The 24371-nt window shown below is 44.4% G+C and overlaps 1 protein-coding gene across 2 annotated transcripts in view; it reads left to right on the top strand.

The window, feature by feature from the left end:
• Positions 1-489: 489 nt before the first annotated feature.
• The window catches only part of LOC139387387 (kinesin-associated protein 3-like), a 50397-nt gene continuing 26515 nt past the window's right edge, over positions 490-24371 (top strand). Inside the window, exons 1-14 of one of the 2 annotated variants that reach the window (XM_071133534.1) lie at positions 490-603; positions 1038-1169; positions 1549-1700; positions 2038-2087; positions 5571-5712; positions 5852-5951; positions 9627-9751; positions 12133-12231; positions 14815-14993; positions 15858-16020; positions 20335-20435; positions 23015-23123; positions 23698-23810; positions 24009-24174. In XM_071133534.1, the coding sequence (XP_070989635.1) occupies positions 572-603; positions 1038-1169; positions 1549-1700; positions 2038-2087; positions 5571-5712; positions 5852-5951; positions 9627-9751; positions 12133-12231; positions 14815-14993; positions 15858-16020; positions 20335-20435; positions 23015-23123; positions 23698-23810; positions 24009-24174 (1663 nt within the window). In that variant the 5' untranslated portion in view covers positions 490-571. Of the gene's footprint in view, positions 604-1037; positions 1170-1548; positions 1701-2034; positions 2088-5570; positions 5713-5851; positions 5952-9626; positions 9752-12132; positions 12232-14814; positions 14994-15857; positions 16021-20334; positions 20436-23014; positions 23124-23697; positions 23811-24008; positions 24175-24371 lie in introns of both variants that reach the window. The other variant, XM_071133533.1, reaches the window with a different exon arrangement.

Genomic DNA, 24371 nt, shown 5'->3' on the forward strand with positions numbered 1-24371 from the left:
ACCACTAGGCTACCTGCCGGCCCATCCATGTCTTCGTCACCCTGTGGAGCTCCTCAACACATTAATGCTCATTCCACTTCTTTGGGAGAGGGTTAGGGTTCGACCTCTAGACAGGGAGAGACTGACACCCTACTGGACCCCGTGGTAACACTATGCATATCTGTTTGTTTAAACTTTAAATGATTGTGGATGTGTGGGGAGACTTCCAGTAGTGAGGTCCTGATTGAATCTGAGAACAGCAATATGAGCGATATAAGACATTCTTGATTAGCTACAATGTGAGACCATAAAACTGGTCATTATTACCACCCGTCACTCTCAAACCAGTCATGGGAATGAACTGTTCATTCTTAATTTTTGCTGCGCCACTGTGTCTTGCCTGTAGAGAGCGCACAAGAACACCAAGGTGTCAAACCAGCCCCTTTAACCTCTTTCCAACACAATGCATTCTGGGAAAGATAGTTAATTCTAATATCACTGCCACTTGAGGTCAACAGTTTCCTGGTCAGTGATTTTCGCTGTGATTCTATTTAAAAAAAGGCATCTTTTGGTTTCATATAAAGAGCATAAGATGCAGTCGGAGGATGCACGCTATCTGAAACGGTAAAGATGAAGTTGTCATTTCGTCAATCTGTTCTGTATCTCGCTGGGAATGTTAATAATGTAAAGCCTTATCATGCTATAGCAGCATACCACCTAGCTAGTTCATTTGCATGCTAATCGTATCTAATCGTAGCTAGCTAGCCTACAGTAGCCTACTTATTTTGTTACTTAAAGATAAAATGTTAGATGTAGACATTGTGTTGTTGTTAATAATGCTGTTTTGTATCTGCCCGGATGCGGTAACGTCAACAACAGCTGTGATAGAGAACAAATCTCAGTCCACCCCATCAATGGGTGTGGACAATATTAGCCTCGCTAGCTAGCTGTCATATTTATGCATTGCAGTCAAATGCGGCCAAGTTAGTTGATTTTAAGGTACATTTTAAAATGAAAAGTTAACTAAAATATATTATTCTTCCTTATGATGACCGCAGGAAAGTGAAGGGTGGTAGCCTGGACGTGCACCCTACAGAGAAAGCCCTGGTTGTTCAGTATGAGGTGGAGGCGACCATCCTTGGAGAGACCGGAGACGAGATGCTGGGAGACCGCAAGAAGTGTCAGAAGATGTAAGCCTGGTTTCAGCACAGTCAACAAACGGTGTAAATTATATGTGGTGTTTTGGTCTAAAATGACAGTCTGTGATTTAAATAGTCTGGCTCTGCCACTTTCTTTGGTAAACTGAGAGATGTGGCTGGGGAAATGTAGCTAGGCTAATTCTAATCTATTCCCCTCTATTCCTCTCTATTCTATTCCTCTCTATTATATTCTATTCCTCTCTATTCTATTCCTCTCTATTATATTCCTCTCTATTATATTCCATTACCCTCTTCTATTCCTCTCTATTCTATTACCCTCTATTTTATTCTATTCCCCTCTATTCTATTCCCCTCTATTCTATTCCCCTCGATTACATTCTACTGTACTGTCTCACTCCGTCCCTGTCAGTATTCGTCTGAAGAGCCTGAATACGAACACAGACGTTGCAGCCCTGGCCCGTAAGGTGGTTGAGGAGTGTAAACTCATCCATCCCTCCAAGCTGTCAGAGGTGGAGCAGCTGCTCTTCTATCTACAGAACCGCAAGAAGGCCAGCGGGAAAGGTGAGCATCGACTGTCCCCTCTGAAACACATACCACAGATAACTATAGGTCAACTCCATAGTTTATGAAACAGTTATTGTGTCATTCCACTGTAAGGTCTATTCAATAACAGTTTAGTTCTATGTTAACGAGTGATGCATTCCACTGTAAGGTCTATGTTAACGAGTGATGCATTCCTCTGTAAGGTCTATGCTATAACAGTTTTTTAGTTCTACGTTAACGAGTGATGCATTCCACTGTAAGGTCTGTTAACCAGTGAATCATTCCTCTGTAAGGTCTATGCTATAACAGTGTAGTTCTATGTTAACCAGTGAATCATTCCATTTCTCTGCAGCAGAGAAGAGAGTGGTGAAACCTAGAGACCTAACTCCATTTGAAGGAATGGAGGTGAGTAATTAGCATCAACAATGCTACTAATCATAACAATACATTTGACTAGATTGATGAGGAGGCTAACATCAACAATGCTACTAATCATAACAATACATTTGACTAGATGGATGAGGAGGCTAACATCAACAATGCTAATAATCATAACAATACATTTGACTAGATTGATGAGGAGGCTAACATCAACAATGCTACTAATCATAACAATACATTTGACTAGATGGATGAGGAGGCTAACATCAACAATGCTAATAATCATAACAATACATTTGACTAGATTGATGAGGAGGCTAACATCAACAATGCTAATAATCATAACAATACATTTGACTAGATAGATGAGGAGAATAATGTCAACAATGCTAATAATCATAACAATACATTGGACTAGATAGATGAGGAGGCTAACGTCAACATGGTGTCTCTGTTCTAGATTGATGAGGAGGCTAACGTCAACATGGTGTCTCTGTTCTAGATTGATGAGGAGGCTAACGTCAACATGGTGTCTCTGTTCTAGATTGATGAGGAGGCTAACGTCAACATGGTGTCTCTGTTCTAGATAGATGAAGAGGCTAATGTCAACATGGTGTCTCTGTTCTAGATAGATGAGGAGGCTAACGTCAACATGGTGTCTCTGTTCTAGATAGATGAAGAGGCTAATGTCAACATGGTGTCTCTGTTCTAGATAGATGAGGAGGCTAACGTCAACATGGTGTCTCTGTTCTAGATAGATGAGGAGGCTAACGTCAACATGGTGTCTCTGTTCTAGATAGATGAGGAGGCTAATGTCAAAATGGTGTCTCTGTTCTAGATTGATGAGGAGGCTAACGTCAACATGGTGTCTCTGTTCTAGATTGATGAGGAGGCTAACGTCAACATGGTGTCTCTGTTCTAGATTGATGAGGAGGCTAACGTCAACATGGTGTCTCTGTTCTAGATTGATGAGGAGGCTAACGTCAACATGGTGTCTCTGTTCTAGATTGATGAGGAGGCTAACGTCAACATGGTGTCTCTGTTCTAGATAGATGAGGAGGCTAATGTCAACATGGTGTCTGTTCTAGATAGATGAGGAGGCTAACGTCAACATGGTGTCTCTGTTCTAGATAGATGAGGAGGCTAATGTCAAAATGGTGTCTCTGTTCTAGATAGATGATGAGGCTAACGTCAACATGGTGTCTCTGTTCTAGATAGATGAGGAGGCTAATGTCAACATGGTGTCTCTGTTCTAGATAGATGAGGAGGCTAACGTCAACATGGTGTCTCTGTTCTAGATAGATGAGGAGGCTAATGTCAACATGGTGTCTCTGTTCTAGATAGATGAGGAGGCTAATGTCAACATGGTGTCTGTTCTAGATAGATGAGGAGGCTAACGTCAACATGGTGTCTCTGTTCTAGATAGATGAGGAGGCTAATGTCAAAATGGTGTCTCTGTTCTAGATTGATGAGGAGGCTAACGTCAACATGGTGTCTCTGTTCTAGATTGATGAGGAGGCTAACGTCAACATGGTGTCTCTGTTCTAGATTGATGAGGAGGCTAACGTCAACATGGTGTCTCTGTTCTAGATTGATGAGGAGGCTAACGTCAACATGGTGTCTCTGTTCTAGATAGATGAGGAGGCTAATGTCAACATGGTGTCTCTGTTCTAGATAGATGAGGAGGCTAACGTCAACATGGTGTCTCTGTTCTAGATAGATGAAGAGGCTAATGTCAACATGGTGTCTCTGTTCTAGATAGATGAGGAGGCTAACGTCAACATGGTGTCTCTGTTCTAGATAGATGAAGAGGCTAATGTCAACATGGTGTCTCTGTTCTAGATAGATGAGGAGGCTAACGTCAACATGGTGTCTCTGTTCTAGATAGATGAGGAGGCTAATGTCAACATGGTGTCTGTTCTAGATAGATGAGGAGGCTAACGTCAACATGGTGTCTCTGTTCTAGATAGATGAGGAGGCTAATGTCAAAATGGTGTCTCTGTTCTAGATTGATGAGGAGGCTAACGTCAACATGGTGTCTCTGTTCTAGATTGATGAGGAGGCTAACGTCAACATGGTGTCTCTGTTCTAGATTGATGAGGAGGCTAACGTCAACATGGTGTCTCTGTTCTAGATTGATGAGGAGGCTAACGTCAACATGGTGTCTCTGTTCTAGATTGATGAGGAGGCTAACATCAACAATGCTACTAATCATAACAATACATTTGACTAGATTGATGAGGAGGCTAACGTCAACATGGTGTCTCTGTTCTAGATAGATGAGGAGGGTAGCCTAGTGGTTAGAGCGTTGGACTAGTAACTGGAAGGTTGCAAGTTCAAACCCCCGAGCTGACAAGGTACAAATCTGTCGTTCTGCCCCTGAACAGGCAGTTAACCCACTGTTCCTAGGCCGTCATTGAAAATAAGAATTTGTTCTTAACTGACTTGCCTAGTAAAATAAAGGTAAAATAAATAAAAAAGATGAGGAGGCTAACGTCAAGATAGATGAGGAGACTAATGTCAACATGGTGTCTCTGTTCTAGATAGATGAGGAGGCTAACGTGAACATGGTGTCTCTGTTCTAGATAGATGAGGAGGCTAATGTCAACATGGTGTCTCTGTTCTAGATAGATGAGGAGGCTAACGTCAACATGGTGTCTCTGTTCTAGATAGATGAGGAGGCTAATGTCAACATGGTGTCTCTGTTCTAGATAGATGAGGAGGCTAACGTCAACATGGTGTCTCTGTTCTAGATAGATGAAGAGGCTAATGTCAACATGGTGTCTCTGTTCTAGATAGATGAGGAGGCTAATGTCAACATGGTGTCTCTGTTCTAGATAGATGAGGAGGCTAACGTCAACATGGTGTCTCTGTTCTAGATAGATGAAGAGGCTAATGTCAACATGGTGTCTCTGTTCTAGATAGATGAGGAGGCTAACGTCAACATGGTGTCTCTGTTCTAGATAGATGAAGAGGCTAATGTCAACATGGTGTCTCTGTTCTAGATAGATGAGGAGGCTAACGTCAACATGGTGTCTCTGTTCTAGATAGATGAAGAGGCTAATGTCAACATGGTGTCTCTGTTCTAGATAGATGAGGAGGCTAACGTCAACATGGTGTCTCTGTTCTAGATAGATGAGGAGGCTAATGTCAACATGGTGTCTGTTCTAGATAGATGAGGAGGCTAACGTCAACATGGTGTCTCTGTTCTAGATAGATGAGGAGGCTAATGTCAAAATGGTGTCTCTGTTCTAGATAGATGATGAGGCTAACGTCAACATGGTGTCTCTGTTCTAGATAGATGAGGAGGCTAATGTCAACATGGTGTCTCTGTTCTAGATAGATGAGGAGGCTAACGTCAACATGGTGTCTCTGTTCTAGATAGATGAGGAGGCTAATGTCAACATGGTGTCTCTGTTCTAGATAGATGAGGAGGCTAACGTCAACATGGTGTCTCTGTTCTAGATAAATGAGGAGGCTAATGTCAACATGGTGTCTCTCTTCTAGATAGATGAGGAGGCTAACATCAACAAGGTGGAAGAGTATGTAGAGCTGCTGTATGAAGGTATGGAGGAGAAGGTGAAAGGGGCTACACTCATCCTACACCTGGCCAGGAACCCTGTCAACCTGGAAGAACTACTAGAGAATGGTAAGGAGAGGGGGAGAGACGGAGAAGGCTTGCACTATATGCATAACATTGCATTAAAGTGTAAACCATCTGGACAGTGGCCCTGCTCTGGTCAGTATGTCTAAGGTTCTGTTTGTGTGTCTGTCTCTCTGTCCTGTAGAAACGGCTCTAGGAGCCCTGGCCAGAGTGCTGCGGGAGGACTGGAAGCAGAGTGTTGAGCTTGCCACCACCATCATCTATGTTTTCTTCTGCTTCTCCAGGTAAATACTAGAGGGGAGGGGAGAAGAGGTAGGAGAGGGGAGAGACAGATTTGGGACAGACCACTTTGTCCTGTTGACTCGTAACCCATCGGTTGCTAGCTGGCCTTTCTAACTGCTAGTCTACCTGCCGCCCCATCTGATACTTTATAAGACGGCTTTACTCAGAAGGCCTTTCGCGTTTCTGTTGTTCCATTCTGTGTTAGTGGAGTGTAAATGCTACAACTCTATTCAGGCTTATTGAAGGCAGCCACCTGCTGTTAATCTGATTCAACTTTATTATATATCCAATACAGTCCACTTCACTACTTGAGAAACACAGAACCTCTAATGAATACAAGTCTATTATTTTATTCAGAGGATAAAAATTAAATAAACTGTCTGCGCTGTCATTATCCTGTTGTCGAATGGCTTCATCTGGTTCAGAACAGAAAAGGGGTGATTGTCTAAAATAAACCACCAAAACGCTCCAAACATTTTCTCAGAAAGCAGTGATTACCAGCTACATCGGGCCGCTGTCACAGGACCATTAAAGGACGAAAATAACCGGAGACTGATATGAAAACCGAGAGTTGTTTTCTCTTAGTCATGAATTATTCTGTTTCCAACTGGAACGTGGGTGAGATTTATCTTTGACAGCAGAAGTGGGGTTTAGCTTTGATAGCTAAAGGTGGGTTTTAGCTTTGATAGCTAAAGGTGGGTTTTAGCTTTGATAGCTAAAGGTGGGTTTTAGCTTTGATAGCTAAAGGTGGGTTTTAGCTTTGATAGCTAAAGGTGGGTTTTAGCTTTGATAGCTAAAGGTGGGTTTTAGCTTTGATAGCTAAAGGTGGGTTTTAGCTTTGATAGCTAAAGGTGGGTTTTAGCTTTGATAGCAAAAGGTGGGTTTTAGCTTTGATAGCTAAAGGTGGGTTTAGCTTTGATAGCTAAAGGTGGGTTTTAGCTTTGATAGCTAAAGGTGGTTCCAAGACAACTGGAAAACAAGGTTGAATCATGATGTCAGTGATCTTCAGGTCAGAGCTCTAGAAAGATGTCCGAGTTCCCGACTTGGAATCCCGAATTTCCCAGTCGGAGCTCGCCCCCCCCCCCCCACTGAAGTCTGACAGTTCCCAGTTCCGAATTTCCAGTTGTTTTGAAAGTGGCAGAAGTCATGCTGGACGGACAGCACGGTCAATGTTGAGTGTTTATCCTTTTATGCTTGGAAAAGAGACCCTTAATTAAACCCAGACTTGGACCACACACCCACTCCACTGAATAGCAGGCTAATGTTTGCTTTACAATGCTTGCAGTTAGCCACGGATTCCTTCCAAGCCACTCATTGTTGAATTTGCGATTTCCAACTTGTTGTGTAATGTTTATGGCCGATGAGCACCGATACTATACTTTTTCTTCATGATTTCTCTTCATATGACAAGGATTGAAAAGGATTTGCAAGTTGATTGTCGACTTGATTCATGATGACTGCTTGTCTAGCTTGATGTTGACAGTCCAATCAAAGATTTGACGTCGTTTGTCTGTGGCCAGTGACCTTGAGCCTTCTTGGATGGGCACTTCTAATATAACTCTATGGCAGCACCCAAGGGGCTTGAATTTTCGAGCTCTCCCTGTAGATGTTGCGGTGACATGAGTGACAGAACGCTGAGCCAATCACGGCGCAACTAGAGAACATTACCAACCCCTGCGCTCTGTATTTTCCGCTGGCTGGCCCACCACCACAGAATGCATTGAGTTGAGCTGAAACACCTGTGTTTTGGAAATGCCTTATTCAAGAACGCAAAAAAGAGACCATGTTTGTATGCGACTTTATTAACTTGATGATATATAGATTTGTTTAAACATGGTTTGCAAATTGATCTGTGACACGTATTAATGCTAAAATAACATGCCCCACCTGCCTTGAATGACAGGTCACCACTGATTATACAGGAAATGTCACCATTGATTATACAGGAAATGTCACCATTGATTATACAGGAAATGTCACCACTGATCATACAGGAAATGTCACCACTGATCATACAGGAAATGTCACCACTGATCATACAGGAAATGTCACCACTGATCATACAGGAAATGTCACCACTGATCATACAGGAAATGTTACCACTGATCATACAAGAAATGTCACCACTGATCATACAGGAAATGTCATAACTGATCATACAGGAAATGTCACCACTGATCATACAGGAAATGTCACCACTGATCATACAGGAAATGTCACCACTGAGCATACAGGAAATGTCACCACTGATCATACAGGAAATGTCACCACTGAGCATACAGGAAATGTCACCACTGATCATACAGGAAATGTCACCACTGATCATACAGGAAATGTCACCACTGAGCATACAGGAAATGTCACCACTGAGCATACAGGAAATGTCACCACTGATCATACAGGAAATGTCACCACTGATCATACAGGAAATGTCACCACTGAGCATACAGGAAATGTCACCACTGAGCATACAGGAAATGTCACCACTGATCATACAGGAAATGTCACCACTGAGCATACAGGAAATGTCACCACTGAGCATACAGGAAATGTCACCACTGATCATACAGGAAATGTCACCACTGATCATACAGGAAATGTCACCACTGATCATACAGGAAATGTCACCACTGAGCATACAGGAAATGTCACCACTGAGCATACAGGAAATGTCACCACTGAGCATACAGGAAATGTCACCACTGATCATACAGGAAATGTCACCACTGAGCATACAGGAAATGTCACCACTGATCATACAGGAAATGTCACCACTGAGCATACAGGAAATGTCACCACTGATCATACAGGAAATGTCACCACTGATCATACAGGAAATGTCACCACTGATCATACAGGAAATGTCACCACTGATCATACAGGAAAAAGAGTGCCATTTGGGTAGTAGTGTTCCTCCAGTATATGAATTGCTTGTCCCCTGTTCTGTCCCTACTTTCTCCCAGTTCCGTGGCCTACAGTTGACCTATACTAAAGTATATTTAGTCTAGTATATCAGTATTAAATCTAACCCTATAGTATATTTAGTCTAGTATATCAGTATTAAATCTAACCCTATAGTATATTTAGTCTAGTATTTCAGTATTAATCCTCTAACCCTATAGTATATCAGTATTAATCCTAACTCTATAGTATATCAGTATTAATCCTCTAACCCTATAGTATATCAGTATTAATCCTAACTCTATAGTATATCAGTATTAATCCTAACTCTATAGTATATCAGTATTAATCCTAACTCTATAGTATATCAGTATTAATCCTCTAACCCTATAGTATATCAGTATTAATCCTAACTCTATAGTATATCAGTATTAATCCTAACTCTATAGTATATCAGTATTAATCCTAACTCTATAGTATATCAGTATTAATCCTAACTCTATAGTATATCAGTATTAATCCTAACCCTGTAGTATATCAGTATTAATCCTAACTCTATAGTATATCAGTATTAATCCTAACTCTATAGTATATCAGTATTAATCCTAACTCTATAGTATATCAGTATTAATCCTAACTCTATAGTATATCAGTATTAATCCTAACTCTATAGTATATCAGTATTAATCCTAACTCTATAGTATATCAGTATTAATCCTAACTCTATAGTATATCAGTATTAATCCTCTAACCCTAAACCTTCTATCTCCATGTAGTTTCTCCCAGTTCCATGGGCTGGTGACCCACTATAAAATCGGAGCTCTGTGTATGAATGTCATGGAACACGAACTGAAGAGATACGACCTCTGGCAGGACGAACTGCAGAAGAAGACCAGGACATATATCCTTCACTTCAGGCTCTGGGTCTGGGTTAGTGTCTGGGTTGGTGTCTGGGTTGGTGTCTGGGTTGGTGTCTGGGTTGGTGTCTGGGTTAGGGTCTGGGTTAGGGTTTATGGTCTGGGTTAGTGTCTGGGTTAGGGTCTGGGTTAGGGTCTGGGTTAGGGTTTATGGTCTGGGTTAGTGTCTGGGTTAGGGTTTATGGTCTGGGTTAGGGTTTATGGTCTGGGTTAGGGTTAGGTTCTGGGTTAGGATTAGGGTCTGGGTTAGGTTCTGGGTTAGGGTTAGTGTCTGGGTTAGGGTCTGGTTCTGGTTCTGGGTTGGGTTAGGGTTAGGTTCTGGGTTAGGATTAGAGTCTGGGTTAGGTTCTGGGTTAGGGTCTGGGTTAGGATCAGGGTCTGGGTTAGTGTCTGGGTCTGGGTTAGGTTCTGGGTTAGGGTTAGTGTCTGGGTTTGGGTCTGGGTTAGGGTTTATGGTCTGGGTCTGGGTTTATGGTCTGGGTTAGGGTTAATGGTCTGGGTCTGGGTTAGGGTTAGTGTATGGGTTAGGTTCTGGGTTAGGGTTAGTGTCTGGGTCTGGGTTAGGTTCTGGGTTAGGTTCTGGATTAGGGTCTGGGTTAGGTTCTGGGTTAGGGTTAGTGTCTGGGTCTGGGTTAGGTTCTGGTTTAAGGTTAGGGTTTATGGTCTGGGTTAGGGTTAATGTTCTGGGTTAGGGTTTATGGTCTGGGTTAGCGTTAGGATTAGGGTCTGGGTTAGGTTCTGGGTTAGGGTTAGTGTCTGGGTTGGTGTCTGGGTTAGGATTAGGGTCTGGTTAGGTTCTGGGTTAGGGTTAGTGTCTGGTTCTGGGTTAGGGTCTGGTTTACGGTTTATTTTCCAGGTTAGGGTTTATGGTCTGGGTCTATGGCCTGGGTCTGAATTAGGGTTTATGGTCTGGGTTAGGGTTTATGGTCTCGGTCTGAGTTAGGGTTTATGTTCTGGTTTCTGAGTTAGGGTTTATGGTCTGGGTCTATGGCCTGGGTCTGAATTAGGGTTTATGGTCTCAGTCTGAGTTAGGGTTTATGGTCTCAGTCTGAGTTAGGGTTTATGGTCTCAGTCTGAGTTAGGGTTTATGGTCTGAGTTAGGGTTTATGGTCTCGGTCTGAGTTAGGGTTTATGGTCTCGGTCTGAGTTAGGGTCTGGGTCTGGATTAGGATTTATGGTCTGGGTTAGTGTTTATGGTCTGGGTTAGGGTTTATGGTCTGGGTTAGGGTTTATGGTCTGGGTTAGGGATTATGGTCTGCGTTAGGGTTTACGGTCTGGGTTAGGGTTTATGGTCTGGGTTAGGGTCTGGGTTAGGGTTTATGGTCTGGGTTAGAGTTTATGGTCTAGGTTAGGGTTTATGGTCTGGGTTAGGGTTTATGGTCTGGGTTAAGGTCTGCGTTAGGGTTTATGGTCTGGGTTTATGGTCTGGGTTAGGGTCTGGGTTAGTGTCGGGGTTAATGGTCTGGGTTAGGGTTAATGGTCTGGGTTAGGGTTAATGGTCTGGGTTAGGGTTTATGGTCTGGGTTAGGGTCTGGGTTAGGGTCTGGGTTAGGGTAATGGTCTGGGTTAGGATTAGAGTCTGGGTTAGGGTTAATGGTCTGGGTTAGGGTTAATGGTCTGGGTTAGGGTTAATGGTCTGGGTTAGGGTTAATGGTCTGGGTTAGGGTCTGGGTTAGTGTCTGGGTTAATGGTATGGGTTAGGGTTAATGGTATGGGTTAGGGTTAATGGTCTGGGTTAGGGTTTATGGTCTGGGTTAGGGTCTGGGTTAGTGTCTGGGTTAGGGTCTGGGTTAGGGTTAATGGTCTGGGTTAGGGTTAATGGTCTGGGTTAGGGTCTGGGATAGTGTCTGGGTTAGGGTCTGGGTTAGGGTTTATGGTCTGGGTTAGGGTTAATGGTCTGGGTTAAGGTTAATGGTCTGGGTTAGGGTTTATGGTCTGGGTTAGGGTCTGGGTTAGTGTCTGGGTTAGGGTCTGGGTTAGGGTTAATGGTCTGGGTTAGGGTCTGGGTTAGTGTCTGGGTTATAAGATGTATATCCTCTGCAGGGCTGTTCACTGTCAGTTCTCTGATTTTTGTTTCTACCTGGTAGTTAATTCCACTCACCTGGTGTCCCAGGTCTGAATCTGTCCCTGATTCGGAGAGGATGAGAACCAGAAGTGTTTAGGACTGACATTGAACACCCCTGCACGGGTTTTCTAAGCGATGAACCCATTAATTTCCTACAACAAATGTGTTCTATGTGATGAGAACGTCTGCTGTGGGAAATGAATGGATGCTGAGCCCATGGTGTGTCAGTTCCCCATGTACCCCCTTTTCTGTTGCGGTCAGTCAGTCTGTCAATCAGAACCCTTCCTTGACTGTAACTACGTGAAGACGACCCTGACAACCAGGCCTTGAGGAAGGAACATGAGAAGGCCTTTAAGAAGTACCAGGGACTACTGGTGAAACAGGAGCAGCTGCTGAGAGGTACCAGTATAACCCTTAACCCCACAGTCTAACCCTTAACCCCACAGTCTAACCCCTAACCCCACAGTCTAACCCCTAACCCCACAGTCTAACCCCTAACCCCACAGTCTAACCCCTAACCCCACAGTCTAACCCCTAACCCCACAGTCTAACCCCTAACCCCACAGTCTAACCCCACAGTCTAACCCCTAACCCCTAAAACCACAGTCTAACCCCTAACCTCACAGTCTAACCCCTAACCCCACAGTCTAACCCCTAACCCCACAGTCTAACCCCTAACCCCACAGTCTAACCCCTAACCCCACAGTCTAACCCCTAACCCCTAACCCCACAGTATAACCCCTAACCCCACAGTATAACCCTTAACCCCACAGTATAACCCTTAACCCCACAGTATAACCCTTAACCCCACAGTCTAACCCCTAACCCCACAGTCTAACCCCTAACCCCTAACCCCACAGTCTAACCCCTAACCCCACAGTCTAACCCCTAACCCCACAGTCTAACCCCTAACCCCACATTATAACCCCTAACCCCACAGTCTAACCCCTAACCCCACAGTCTAACCCCTAACCCCACAGTATAACCCCTAACCCCAGTCTAACCCAACAGTATAACCCCTAACCCCACAGTCTAACCCCTAACCCCACAGTCTAACCCCTAACCCCACAGTCTAACCCCTAACCCCACAGTCTAACCCCTAACCCCACAGTCTAACCCCTAACCTCACATTATAACCCCTAACCCCACAGTCTAACCCCTAACCCCACAGTATAACCCCTAACCCCAGTCTAACCCCGCAGTATAACCCCTAACCCCACAGTATAATCCCACAGTTTAACCCCTAACCCCACAGTATAACCCCTAACCCCAGTCTAACCCCACAGTATGATCCCTAACCCCACAGTATGATCCCTAACCCCACAGTATGATCCCTAACCCCACAGTATGATCCCTAACCCCACAGTATGATCCCTAACCCCACAGTATAACCCCTAACCCCACAGTTTAACCCCTAACCCCACAGTCTAACCCCTAACCCCACAGTCTAACCCCACAGTATAACCCCTAACCCCACAGTCTAACCCCTAACCCCACAGTCTAACCCCTAACCCCACAGTCTAACCCCTAACCCAACAGTATAACCCCTAACCCCACAGTCTAACCCTTAACCCCACAGTCTAACCCCTAACCCCACAGTCTAACCCCTAACCCCACAGTCTAACCCCTAACCCCACATTATAACCCCTAACCCCATAGTCTAACCCCTAACCCCACAGTATAATCCCTAACCCCACAGTATAACCCCTAACCCCAGTCTAACCCCACAGTATAATCCCTAACCCCACAGTATGATCCCTAACCCCACAGTATGATCCCTAACCCCACAGTATGATCCCTAACCCCACAGTATAACCCCTAACCCCACAGTATAACCCCTAACCCCACAGTTTAACCCCTAACCCCACAGTCTAACCCCTAACCCCACAGTCTAACCCCACAGTATAACCCCTAACCCCAGTCTAACCCCTAACCCCACAGTTTAACCCCTAACCCCACAGTATAATCCTTAACCCCACAGTCTACCCCCTAACCCCACAGTATAATCCCTAACCCCACAGTATAATCCCTAACCCCACAGTCTAACCCCTAACCCCACAGTTTAACCCCTAACCCCACAGTATAATCCTTAACCCCACAGTATAACCCCTAACCCCACAGTCGAACCCCTAACCCCACAGTCTAACCCCTAACCCCACAGTCTAACCCCTAACCCCACAGTCTAACCCCTAACCCCACAGTCTAACCCCTAACCCCACAGTCTAACCCCTAACCCCACAGTCTGACCCCTAACCCCACAGTATAACCCCTAATCCCACAGTATAACCCGTAACTCCCAATGAACAGAGCTCAGGATAGCTCTGTAAAATGTAATGGATTTGAAATGGAATGCATCTCTGTCCTCCTTCCCTGTGTTGCTGAGTGGGCATTTAGCATCTCTGTCCTCCTTCCCTGAGTGGGCATTTAGCATCTCAGTCCTCCTCCCCTGTGTAGCTGAATGGGCATTTAGCATGTCTGTCCTCCTTCCCTGTGTAGCTGAGTGGGCATTTAGCATCTCTGTCCTCCTTCCCTGAGTGGGCATTTAGCATCTCTGTCCTCCTTCCCTGTGTAGCTGAGTGGGCATTTAGCATCTCTGTCCTCCTTCCCTGAGTAGGCATTTAGCACCTCTGTCGTCCTCCCCTGTGTAGCTGAGTGGGCATTTAGCATCTCTGTTCTCCTTCCCTGTGTAGCTGAATGGGCATTTATCATATCTGTCGTTCTCCCCTGTGTAGCTGAGTGGGCATTTAGCATCTCAGTCCTCCTCCCCTGTGTAGCTGAGTGGGCATTTAGCAACTCTGTCTTCCTCCCCTGTGTAGCTGAGTGGGCATTTAGCATCTCTGTCCTCCTCCCCTGTGTAGCTGAGTGGGCATTTAGCACCTCAGTCCTCCTCCCCTGTGTAGCTGAGTGGGCATTTAGCACCTTAGTCCTCCTCCCCTGTGTAGCTGAGTGGGCATTTAGCATCTCTGTCCTCCTCTCCTCTAGTTGCTCTGTACCTGTTGTTGAACCTGGCTGAGGACACCAGGACAGAGCTGAAGATGAGAAACAAGAACATCGTCCACATGCTGGTGAAGACCCTGGACCGGGAGAACGAGGAACTACTGGTGCTGGTGGTGTCCTTCCTCAAGAAACTCAGCATCTTCCTGGAGAACAAGAACGATATGGTAAGAGAGGGAGTGAGAGAGAGAGATGAATAAGTGAGGAAGAAGGTAAGAGCAAGGGAAAGGAAAGGAGGGGAGATAGTTTATATGGTGGTGGGTCAGGAGTAGAGTCAGGGGTCTAGTTTATATGGTGCTGAGTCAGGAGTAGAGTCAGGGGTCTAGTTTATATGGTGGTGGGTCAGGAGTAGAGTCAGGGGTCTAGTTTATATGGTGGTGGGTCAGGAGTAGAGTCAGGGGTCTAGTTTATATGGTGCTGAGTCAGGAGTAGAGTCAGGGGTCTAGTTTATATGGTGCTGAGTCAGGAGTAGAGTCAGGGGTCTAGTTTATATGGTGCTGAGTCAGGAGTAGAGTCAGGGGTCTAGTTTATATGGTGGTGGGTCAGGAGTAGAGTCAGGGGTCTAGTTTATATGGTGCTGAGTCAGGAGTAGAGTCAGGGGTCTAGTTTATATGGTGCTGAGTCAGGAGTAGAGTCAGGGGTCTAGTTTATATGGTGGTGGGTCAGGAGTAGAGTCAGGGGTCTAGTTTATATGGTGCTGAGTCAGGAGTAGAGTCAGGGGTCTAGTTTATATGGTGGTAGGTCAGGAGTAGAGTCAGGGGTCTAGTTTATATGGTGGTGGGTCAGGAGTAGAGTCAGAGGTCTAGTTTATATGGTGCTGAGTCAGGAGTAGAGTCTGCGGTGTACACGTTAAACTATACCGTACTATAGAGTCAGGGGTGTACACGTTAAACTGTACCGGCTGTAACCTGCTTGTTTGCTTGTTTGCTGGACGCTACAATGAAAGTCATCACGAGTCCTAACCATTTCCCTGTTTTGTGATTGGTTGTTAACCCTAACCCTGTTTTGTGATTGGTTGGTTGTGTTGCTAGGCGGAGGTGGACACCGTAGAGCGTTTGTCTCGTTTAGTCCCGTGTGAACATGAAGACCTGCTGAACATCACGCTGCGTCTCCTCCTCAACCTCTCCTTTGACACCGGGCTACGCATCAAGATGGTGCAGGTCGGCTTGCTGCCCAAACTCACCTCCCTGCTGGGTACGTATGTCCTCTCTCTTTCTCTCCTCTCTCTCGCTCTCTCTTTCTGTCTCCATCTCCCTCTCCCTTTCTGTCTCTCTTTCTGTCTCCCTCTCCCTCTCCCTTTCTGTCTCTCTTTCTGTCTCCCTCTCCCTCTCCCTTTCTGTCTCTCTTTGTCTCTCTTCTCTCTCTCTCTCTCTCTTCTCTCTTCTCTCTCTCTTCTCTCTCCTCTCTTCTCTCTTCTCTCTCCTCTCTCTCTCTCCTCTCTCTCTCTTCTCCCTCTCTCCTCTCTCTCTCCACTCTCTCTCAAAATTCAATTTCAGTTCAATACATTTCAAAGAGCTTTATTGGCATGGAAAATATATGTTTACATTGCTAAAGCGAATAGACAATAAATGAAAGGGAAATAATCAGTGGAAACATGAATAAACATTAAACTCACCAAAGTTCCAAAAGAATAAAGACATTTCAATTGTCATATGATGTGCAAATAGTTCAAGTACAAAAGGGAAAATAAATAACCATAAATATGGGTTGTATTTACAATGGTGTTTGTTCTTCACTGGTTGCCCTTTTCTTGAGGCAACAGGTCACACATCTTGCTGCTGTGATGCACACTGTGGTATTTCACCCAGTAGATATGGGAGTTTATCAAAATTGGGTTTGTTTTCGAATTCTTTGTGGGTCTGTGTAATCTGAGGGAAATATGTGTCTCTAATGTGGTCATACATTTGGCAAGAGGTTAGGAAGTGCAGCTCAGTTCCCACCTCATTTTGTGGGCAGTGTGCACATAGCCTGTCTTCTCTTGAGAGCCATGTCTGCCTACGGCGGCCTTTCTCAATAGCAAGGCTATGCTCACTGAGTCTGTACATAGTCAAAGCTTTCCTTAATTTGGGTCAGTCACAGTGGTCAGGTATTCTGCCGCTGTGTACTCTCTGTTTAGAGCCAAATAGCATTCTAGTTTGCTCTGTTTTTTGGTTGATTCTTTCCTGTGTGTCAAATAGTTATCCTTTTGCTTCCTCATAGTTTGGTTGGGTCTAATTGTGTTTCTGTTTTGGGGCTCTGTGGCGTCTGTTTGTGAACAGAGCCTCAGAACCAGTTGGCTGCGGGGACTTTTCTCAAGGTTCATCTCTCTGTAGTTGAGGGCTTTTTTGTGGAATGTGTGAGCATCGCTTCCTTTTAGGTGGTTGTATAATTTTAACAGGTATTTTCTGGATGTTGATAACTAGCAGGTATATACCTAATTCTGCTCTGCATTATTTGTTGTTTTGCGTCGTACACAAAGTATATTTTTGCAGAATTCTGCATGCAGAGTGCTACCTTGTCCCGGACCTGCTATTTTCATCTCTCTCTCTCTCTACCGCACCTGCTATCTTGACCTCTGAATGCTCGGGTAATGAAAAGCCACCTGACATTTACTCCTGAGGTGCTGACCTGTTGCACGCTCTACAACCACTGTGATTATTATTATCTGACCCTGCTGTTCATCTATGAACGTTTGAACATCTTGGTCATGTTCTGTTATAATCTCCACCCGTTACAGCCAGAAGAGGACTGGCCACCGCTCAGCCTGGTTCCTCTCTAGATTTCTTCCTAGGTTCCTGCCTTTCTAGGGAGTTTTTCCTAGCCACCGTGCTTCTACACCTGCATTGCTTGCTGTTTGAGGTTTTAGACTGGGTTTCTGTACAGCACTTTGAGATATCAGCTGATGTAAAAAGGGGTTTATAAATACATTTGATTGATTGAATTTGGTGTTTGTCCCATTTTGTGATTTCTTGGTTGGTGAGCGGACCCCAGACCTCACAACCATAAAGGGTAATGGGTTCTATAACTAACTCAAGTACTTTTTGCCAGATCCTAATTGGTATGTTGAATTTGATGTTCCTTTTGATGACATAGAATGCCCTTCTTGCCTCTTAGATGGTTCACAGCTTTGTGGAAGTTACCTGTGGTGCTGATGTTTAGGCCGAGGTATGTATAGTTTTTTGTGTGCTCTTGGGTAACTGTTTCTAGATGGAATTTGTATTTGTAGTCCTGGTAACTGGACCTTTTTTGGATCTGGATCTCTTACTGAGATTTACTGTCAGGGCCCAGGTCTGTCAGGGCCCAGGTCTGTCAGGGCCCAGGTCTGTCTGGGCCCAGGTCTGACAGAATCTGTGCAGAAGATCTAGATGCTGCTGTAGACCCTTTGACTCAACCGTTCTAGTGCCAATTCATTGATGTAAATGTTGAAGAGGGTGGGCTGAGGGTAATGTTGAAAAGTTTAAGAATTAGCCCATTTGAATTTGTGGTTTAGTATACTATCAACACCACAGGCTTTTTTAGGTTGAAGGATTTGTATTTTGTCCTGTATTTTGTCCTGTAGTTCATCCAATGTAATTGGAGAATCCAGTGGGTTTTGCTAGTCTTTAAAACCTCACTAGGGTATGTGGGACGCTCTCCCATTTTAAAGATACACTTGTTGTAAATCCAGCCACAGTGTCCGATATCAAAAAGGCTTTACAGCGAAAGCAAACCATGCGATTATGTTAGGTCAGCCATAGATAGAATTAATCACTAACCTTTGATGATCTTCATCAGATGACACTCATGGGACTTCATGTTACACAATACATGATGTATGTTTTGTTCGGTAAAGTTAGTATTTATATCCAAAAATTGCAGTTTACATTGGCGTGTTATGTTCAGTAGTTCCAAAACATCCAGTGATTTTGCAGAGAGCCACATCAATTTACAGAAATACTCATAATAAACATTGCTAAAAGATGTGTTATGCATGGAATTTTAGATCCACTTCTCCTTAATGCAACCGCTGTGTCAGATTTAAAAAAAAACTTTACGGAAAAAGCACACCATGCAATAATCTGAGTACGGCACTCAGAGCCCAAACAAGCCATACAGATATCTGCCATGTTGTGGAGTCAAGAAGTCAGAAATAGCATTATAAATATTCACTTACCTTTGATGATCTTCATCAGAATGCACTCCCAGGAATCCCAGTTCCACAATAAATGTTTGATTTGTTCAATAAAGTCCAGAATTTATGTCCAAATACCTCCTTTTTGTTTGCGCGTTTAGTACACAATCCAAACTCACGAGGCGCGGGCAAGTCCAGGCGAAGGTTCAGACGAAAAGTTATATTACAGTTCATAGAAACATGTCAAACTAAGTATAGAATCAATCTTTAGGATGTTTTTATCATAAATCTTCAATAATGTTCCAACCGGAGAATTCCTTTGTCTTTAGAAATGCAATGCAACGCAAGCTAACTCTCACGTGATCAGCTCATGCCACTCTGGCAGACCTCTGACTCATTCAGCTCCCATTCCCCCCTCCTTCACAGTAGAAGCATCAAACAAGGTTCTAAAGACTGTTGACATCTAGTAGAAGCCTTAGGAAGTGCAATATGACCCCATAGACACTGTATATTCGATGACTTGAAAAACTAAAAACCTCAGATTTCCCACTACCTGGTTGGATTTTTTCTCAGATTTTCGCCTGCCATATGAGTTCTGTTATACTCACAGACATCATTCAAACAGTTTTAGAAACTTCAGAGTGTTTTCTATCCAAATGTACTAATTATATGCATATTCTAGCTTTTAAGGCTGAGTAGCAGGCAGTTGAATTTGGGCATGCTTTTCATCAAAAAATCCTGAATTCTGCCCCCTACCCTCGAAGTTAATAGCTGATTCTAAGTTTTGTAAGTGATCATGTATACAGTCTGTTTTTGCTCTTGGTTCTTGGTTGTTAGGGCGGCAGGTAACCTAGCAGTTAAAAGCCTTGGGCCAGTAACCAAAAGATTGTTGGTTCAAATCTCCGAGCCAACTAGATGAAAAGTCTGCCGATGTGCCCTTGAGCAAGGCACTTAACCCTAATTGCTCCTGTAAATCGCTCTGGATAAGAGCGTCTGCTAAATGTCAAAAAAGTAAAGATGTCCGAAAAGATTGGAGAAGTGGTACATCTCTGTTTTGGATAGACAACTCTTTGTTTCGTTGTTTGTTTTAGTGTGTTCCAATTCTCCCAGAAGTGGTTAGAGTCTATGGATTATTTAATTACATTGAGCTGATTTCTGATGTGCTGTTCCTTCTTTTTCCGTAGTGTATTTCTGAATTGTTTTAGAGATTCACCATAGTGAAGGTGTAGACTCAGGTTTTCTGGGTCTCTATGTTTTTAGGTTGGATAGGTTTCTCAATTTCTCTCTCGCTTGCTCTCTATCTCTGTTCTCTCTTCCTCTCTCTCATTCTACTGACGTACCTACCATATCAATCTATCTGGCTGTAATGTATCAGATTTGAGCTGGTTTAATGTGTAGTAATGTGTTCCTTCTGTCAGGTGACGAGAACCACAAGCAGATGGCCATGTGTATCCTGTACCACATCAGTGTTGATGACAGGTTCAAGTCCATGTTCGCCTACACCGACTGCATCCCACAGGTAACAGTACAACAACCGGATCCTAGATCAGCACCTACAACAGTGTTATTTGTCACATATGCCGAATACAACAATACAACAACCTTACAGTGAAATGCTTACTTAACCAACAGTGCAGTTTTAAGAAAAATACCCCCCCAAAATAAGTAACAAGTAATTAAAGAGAAATAACAATAGCGAGGCTATATACAGGGGGTACTGGTACAGAGTCAATGTGGAGGCTATATACAGGGGGTACTGGTACAGAGTCAATGTGGAGGCTATATACAGGGGGTACCGGTACAGAGTCAATGTGGAGGCTATATACAGGGAGTACTGGTACAGAGTCAATGTGGAGGCTATATACAGGGGGTACCGGTACAGAGTCAATGTGGAGGCTATATACAGGGAGTACTGGTACAGAGTCAATGTGGAGGCTATATACAGGGGGTACCGGTACAGAGTCAATGTGGAGGCTATATACAGGGGGTACTGGTACAGAGTCAATGTGGAGGCTATATACAGGGGGTACCGGTACAGAGTCAATGTGGAGGCTATATACAGGGAGTACTGGTACAGAGTCAATGTGGAGGCTATATACAGGGGGTACCGGTACAGAGTCAATGTGGAGGCTATATACAGGGAGTACTGGTACAGAGTCAATGTGGAGGCTATATACAGGGTATTACGGTACAGAGTCAATGTGGAGGCTATATACAGGGTATTACGGTACAGAGTCAATGTGGAGGCTATATACAGGGGGTACTGGTACAGAGTCAATGTGGAAGCTATATACAGGGGGTACTGGTACAGAGTCAATGTGGAGGCTATATACAGGGGGTAGTGGTACAGAGTCAATGTGGAGGCTATATACAGGGGGTACTGGTACAGAGTCAATGTGGAGGCTATATACAGGGGGTACCGGTACAGAGTCAATGTGGAGGCTATATACAGGGGGTACTGGTACAGAGTCAATGTGGAGGCTATATACACGGGGTACCGGTACAGAGTCAATGTGGAGGCTATATACAGGGGGTAGTGGTACAGAGTCAATGTGGAGGCTATATACAGGGGGTACTGGTACAGAGTCAATGTGGAGGCTATATACAGGGGGTACTGGTACAGAGTCAATGTGGAGGCTATATACAGGGGGTTATGGTACAGAGTCAATGTGGAGGCTATATACAGGGGGTACTGGTACAGAGTCAATGTGGAGGCTATATACAGGGGGTACTGGTACAGAGTCAATGTGGAGGCTATATACAGGGGGTACCGGTACAGAGTCAATGTGGAGGCTATATACAGGGGGTACAGGTAGGTCGAGGTCATTGAGGTAATATGGACAATATGCACGTAGGTAGAGTTATTAAAGTGACTAGATAATAACAGAGAGTAGCAGCAGCGTAAAGGGGAGGGGGGGTCAAGGCAAATAGTCTGGTAGCCGTTTGATGAGATGTTCAGGAGTCTTGGGGGTAGAAGCTGTTTAGAAGCTTCTTGGACCTAGACTTGACGCTCCGGTACCGCTTGCCGTGCGGTAGCAGAGAGAACAGTATGTGTAAACATGTATACGCAGGGCCCAGCTGTAAAAGAGACCTTGGTCTCAGTCTGTTCCTTGTTGAAATGAAGGTATAATGTTAGTTTGTTGGTGATGTGGACGCCAAGGAACTTGAAGCTCTCAACCTGCTCCACTGCAGCCCCGTCGATGAGAATGGGGGTGTGCTTGGTCCTCCTTTTCCTGTAGTCCACAATCAGCTCCTTAGTCTTGCTCACATGAAGGGAGAGGTTGTTGTCATGGCACCACACTGCCAGTTCTCTGACCTCCTCCTTATAGGCTGTATCATTGTTGTCGGTGATCAGGCCTACCACCGTTGTGTCATCGGAAAACTTAATGATGGCGTTGGAGTCGTGCTTGGCCACGCAGTCATGAGCGAACAGGGAGTACAGGAGGGGACTAAGTACACAACCCTGAGGGGCCCCAGTGTTGAGGATCAGCGTGGCGGATGTGTTGCTACCTACCCTCACCACCTGGGGAGGCCCGTCAGGAAGTCCAGGATCCAGTTGCAGAGGGAAGTGTTTAGTCCCAGGGTCCTTAGCTTAGTGATGAGCTTTGAGGGCACTATGGTGTTGAACGCTGAGCTGTAGTCAATGAATAGCATTCTCACATAGGTGTTCCTTTCGTCCAGATGGGAAAGGGCAGTGTGGAGTACAATAGAGATCATCTGTGAATCTTTTGGGGCGGTATACAAATTGGAGTGGGTCTAGGGTTTCTGGTGTTGATTTTTATTTATTATTATTTTTAAGTGGCCTTTTATTGTCCCCAGCACAAGGTGTACCTGTGTAATGATCATGCTGTTTAATCAGCTGTCAGGTGGATGGATTATCTTGGCAAAGGAGAAATGCTCACTGACAGGGATGTAAACACATTTGTGCACCAAATTAGATAGAAATAAGCTTTTTTTTTGTGCGTCAAGAAAATGTCTGGTGTCTTTTATTTCAACTCATGAAACATAGGACCAACACTTTACATGTTGTGTTTATATTTTTTGTTCAGTGTATCTATTGCTAACATGCTAACTTAGTGCTCTGTGTTGACTCACCAGTTGATGAAGATGTTGTTTGAGCACGGTGAGGAGAGGATCGATGCTGAGCTCATCTCCTTCTGTATTAACCTGGCAGCTAACAAGAAGAACGCTCAGCTCATCTGTGAAGGTAGGGAGGACCACTGTGAGTTATACAGCTCATCTGTGAAGGTAGGGAGGTCCACTATGAGTTATACAGCTCAGCTGTGAAGGTAGAGAGGACCACTGTGAGTTATACAGCTCATCTGTGAAGGTAGGGAGGTCCACTATGAGTTATACAGCTCAGCTGTGAAGGTAGGGAGGGCCACTGTGAGTTATACAGCTCATCTGTGAAGGTAGGGAGGTCCACTATGAGTTATACAGCTCAGCTGTGAAGGTAGGGAGGACCACTGTGAGTTATACAGCTCATCTGTGAAGGTAGGGAGGACCACTGTGAATTATACAGCTCATCTGTGAAGGTAGGGAGGTCCACTATGAGTTATACAGCTCAGCTGTGAAGGTAGGGAGGACCACTGTGAGTTATACAGCTCATCTGTGAAGGTACAGACCACATATGTATCAGAGATGGTCTGGTGATCTAAGAACAATAGAAATATGTCCAAGACTCTTCATTGTCACCTTCCATGTGTCATAAATGAATTCATTTGTATAAATATTTCACATGCTGTTGAATAAATAATGAATGCTTGATTCCCTTCCCTCAGGTAATGGTCTGAAGATGTTGATGAAGAGAGCTCTGAAGCTGAAGGATCCTTTACTTATGAAGATGATACGAAACATCTCTCAACACGACGGACCACCCAAACACCTCTTCATCGTTAGTACTAAATTCATGTTGGATTTGAATGACTTGATCAAGGAGATGTTGTGACTGGATTGGTTGAACAGACTAATGAAGAACACATTGTGAAGCTCCCAGCAATGAAGCCATATAAAAGCATCCAGTTCCCATGAGGCAGCAGAGATATTTAGAGACTGTTGCTAAGTGACTTACTAACCGAATGGTCTCCTCCAGGACTATGTAGGAGACCTGGCAGCCCAGATCACTCCCGATGAAAACGAAGAGTATGTGGTCGAGTGTCTGGGGACCCTGGCTAACCTCACTATCGCTGATCTGGACTGGGAACTGGTGCTGAAGGAGTACAACCTGGTACCTTACTTTAAAGATAGGCTCAAACCAGGTGAGTGAATTCTATAACCACCCTGAGGAAGCGATGCCCACTCATTCCACCACAAAGCCCTCACCTACAGAGAGATGAACCTAGAGAAGAGTACCCTTAGCCAGCTGGTTCTAGGGCTCTGTTCAAATCAAATCACATTTATTTATATAGCCCTTCGTACATCAGCTGATATCTCAAAGTGCTGTACAGAAACCCAG

This window comes from Oncorhynchus clarkii, chromosome 28 (assembly GCF_045791955.1).
Source record: "Oncorhynchus clarkii lewisi isolate Uvic-CL-2024 chromosome 28, UVic_Ocla_1.0, whole genome shotgun sequence".
In the NCBI taxonomy this organism is placed as follows: Eukaryota; Metazoa; Chordata; class Actinopteri; order Salmoniformes; family Salmonidae; genus Oncorhynchus; species Oncorhynchus clarkii.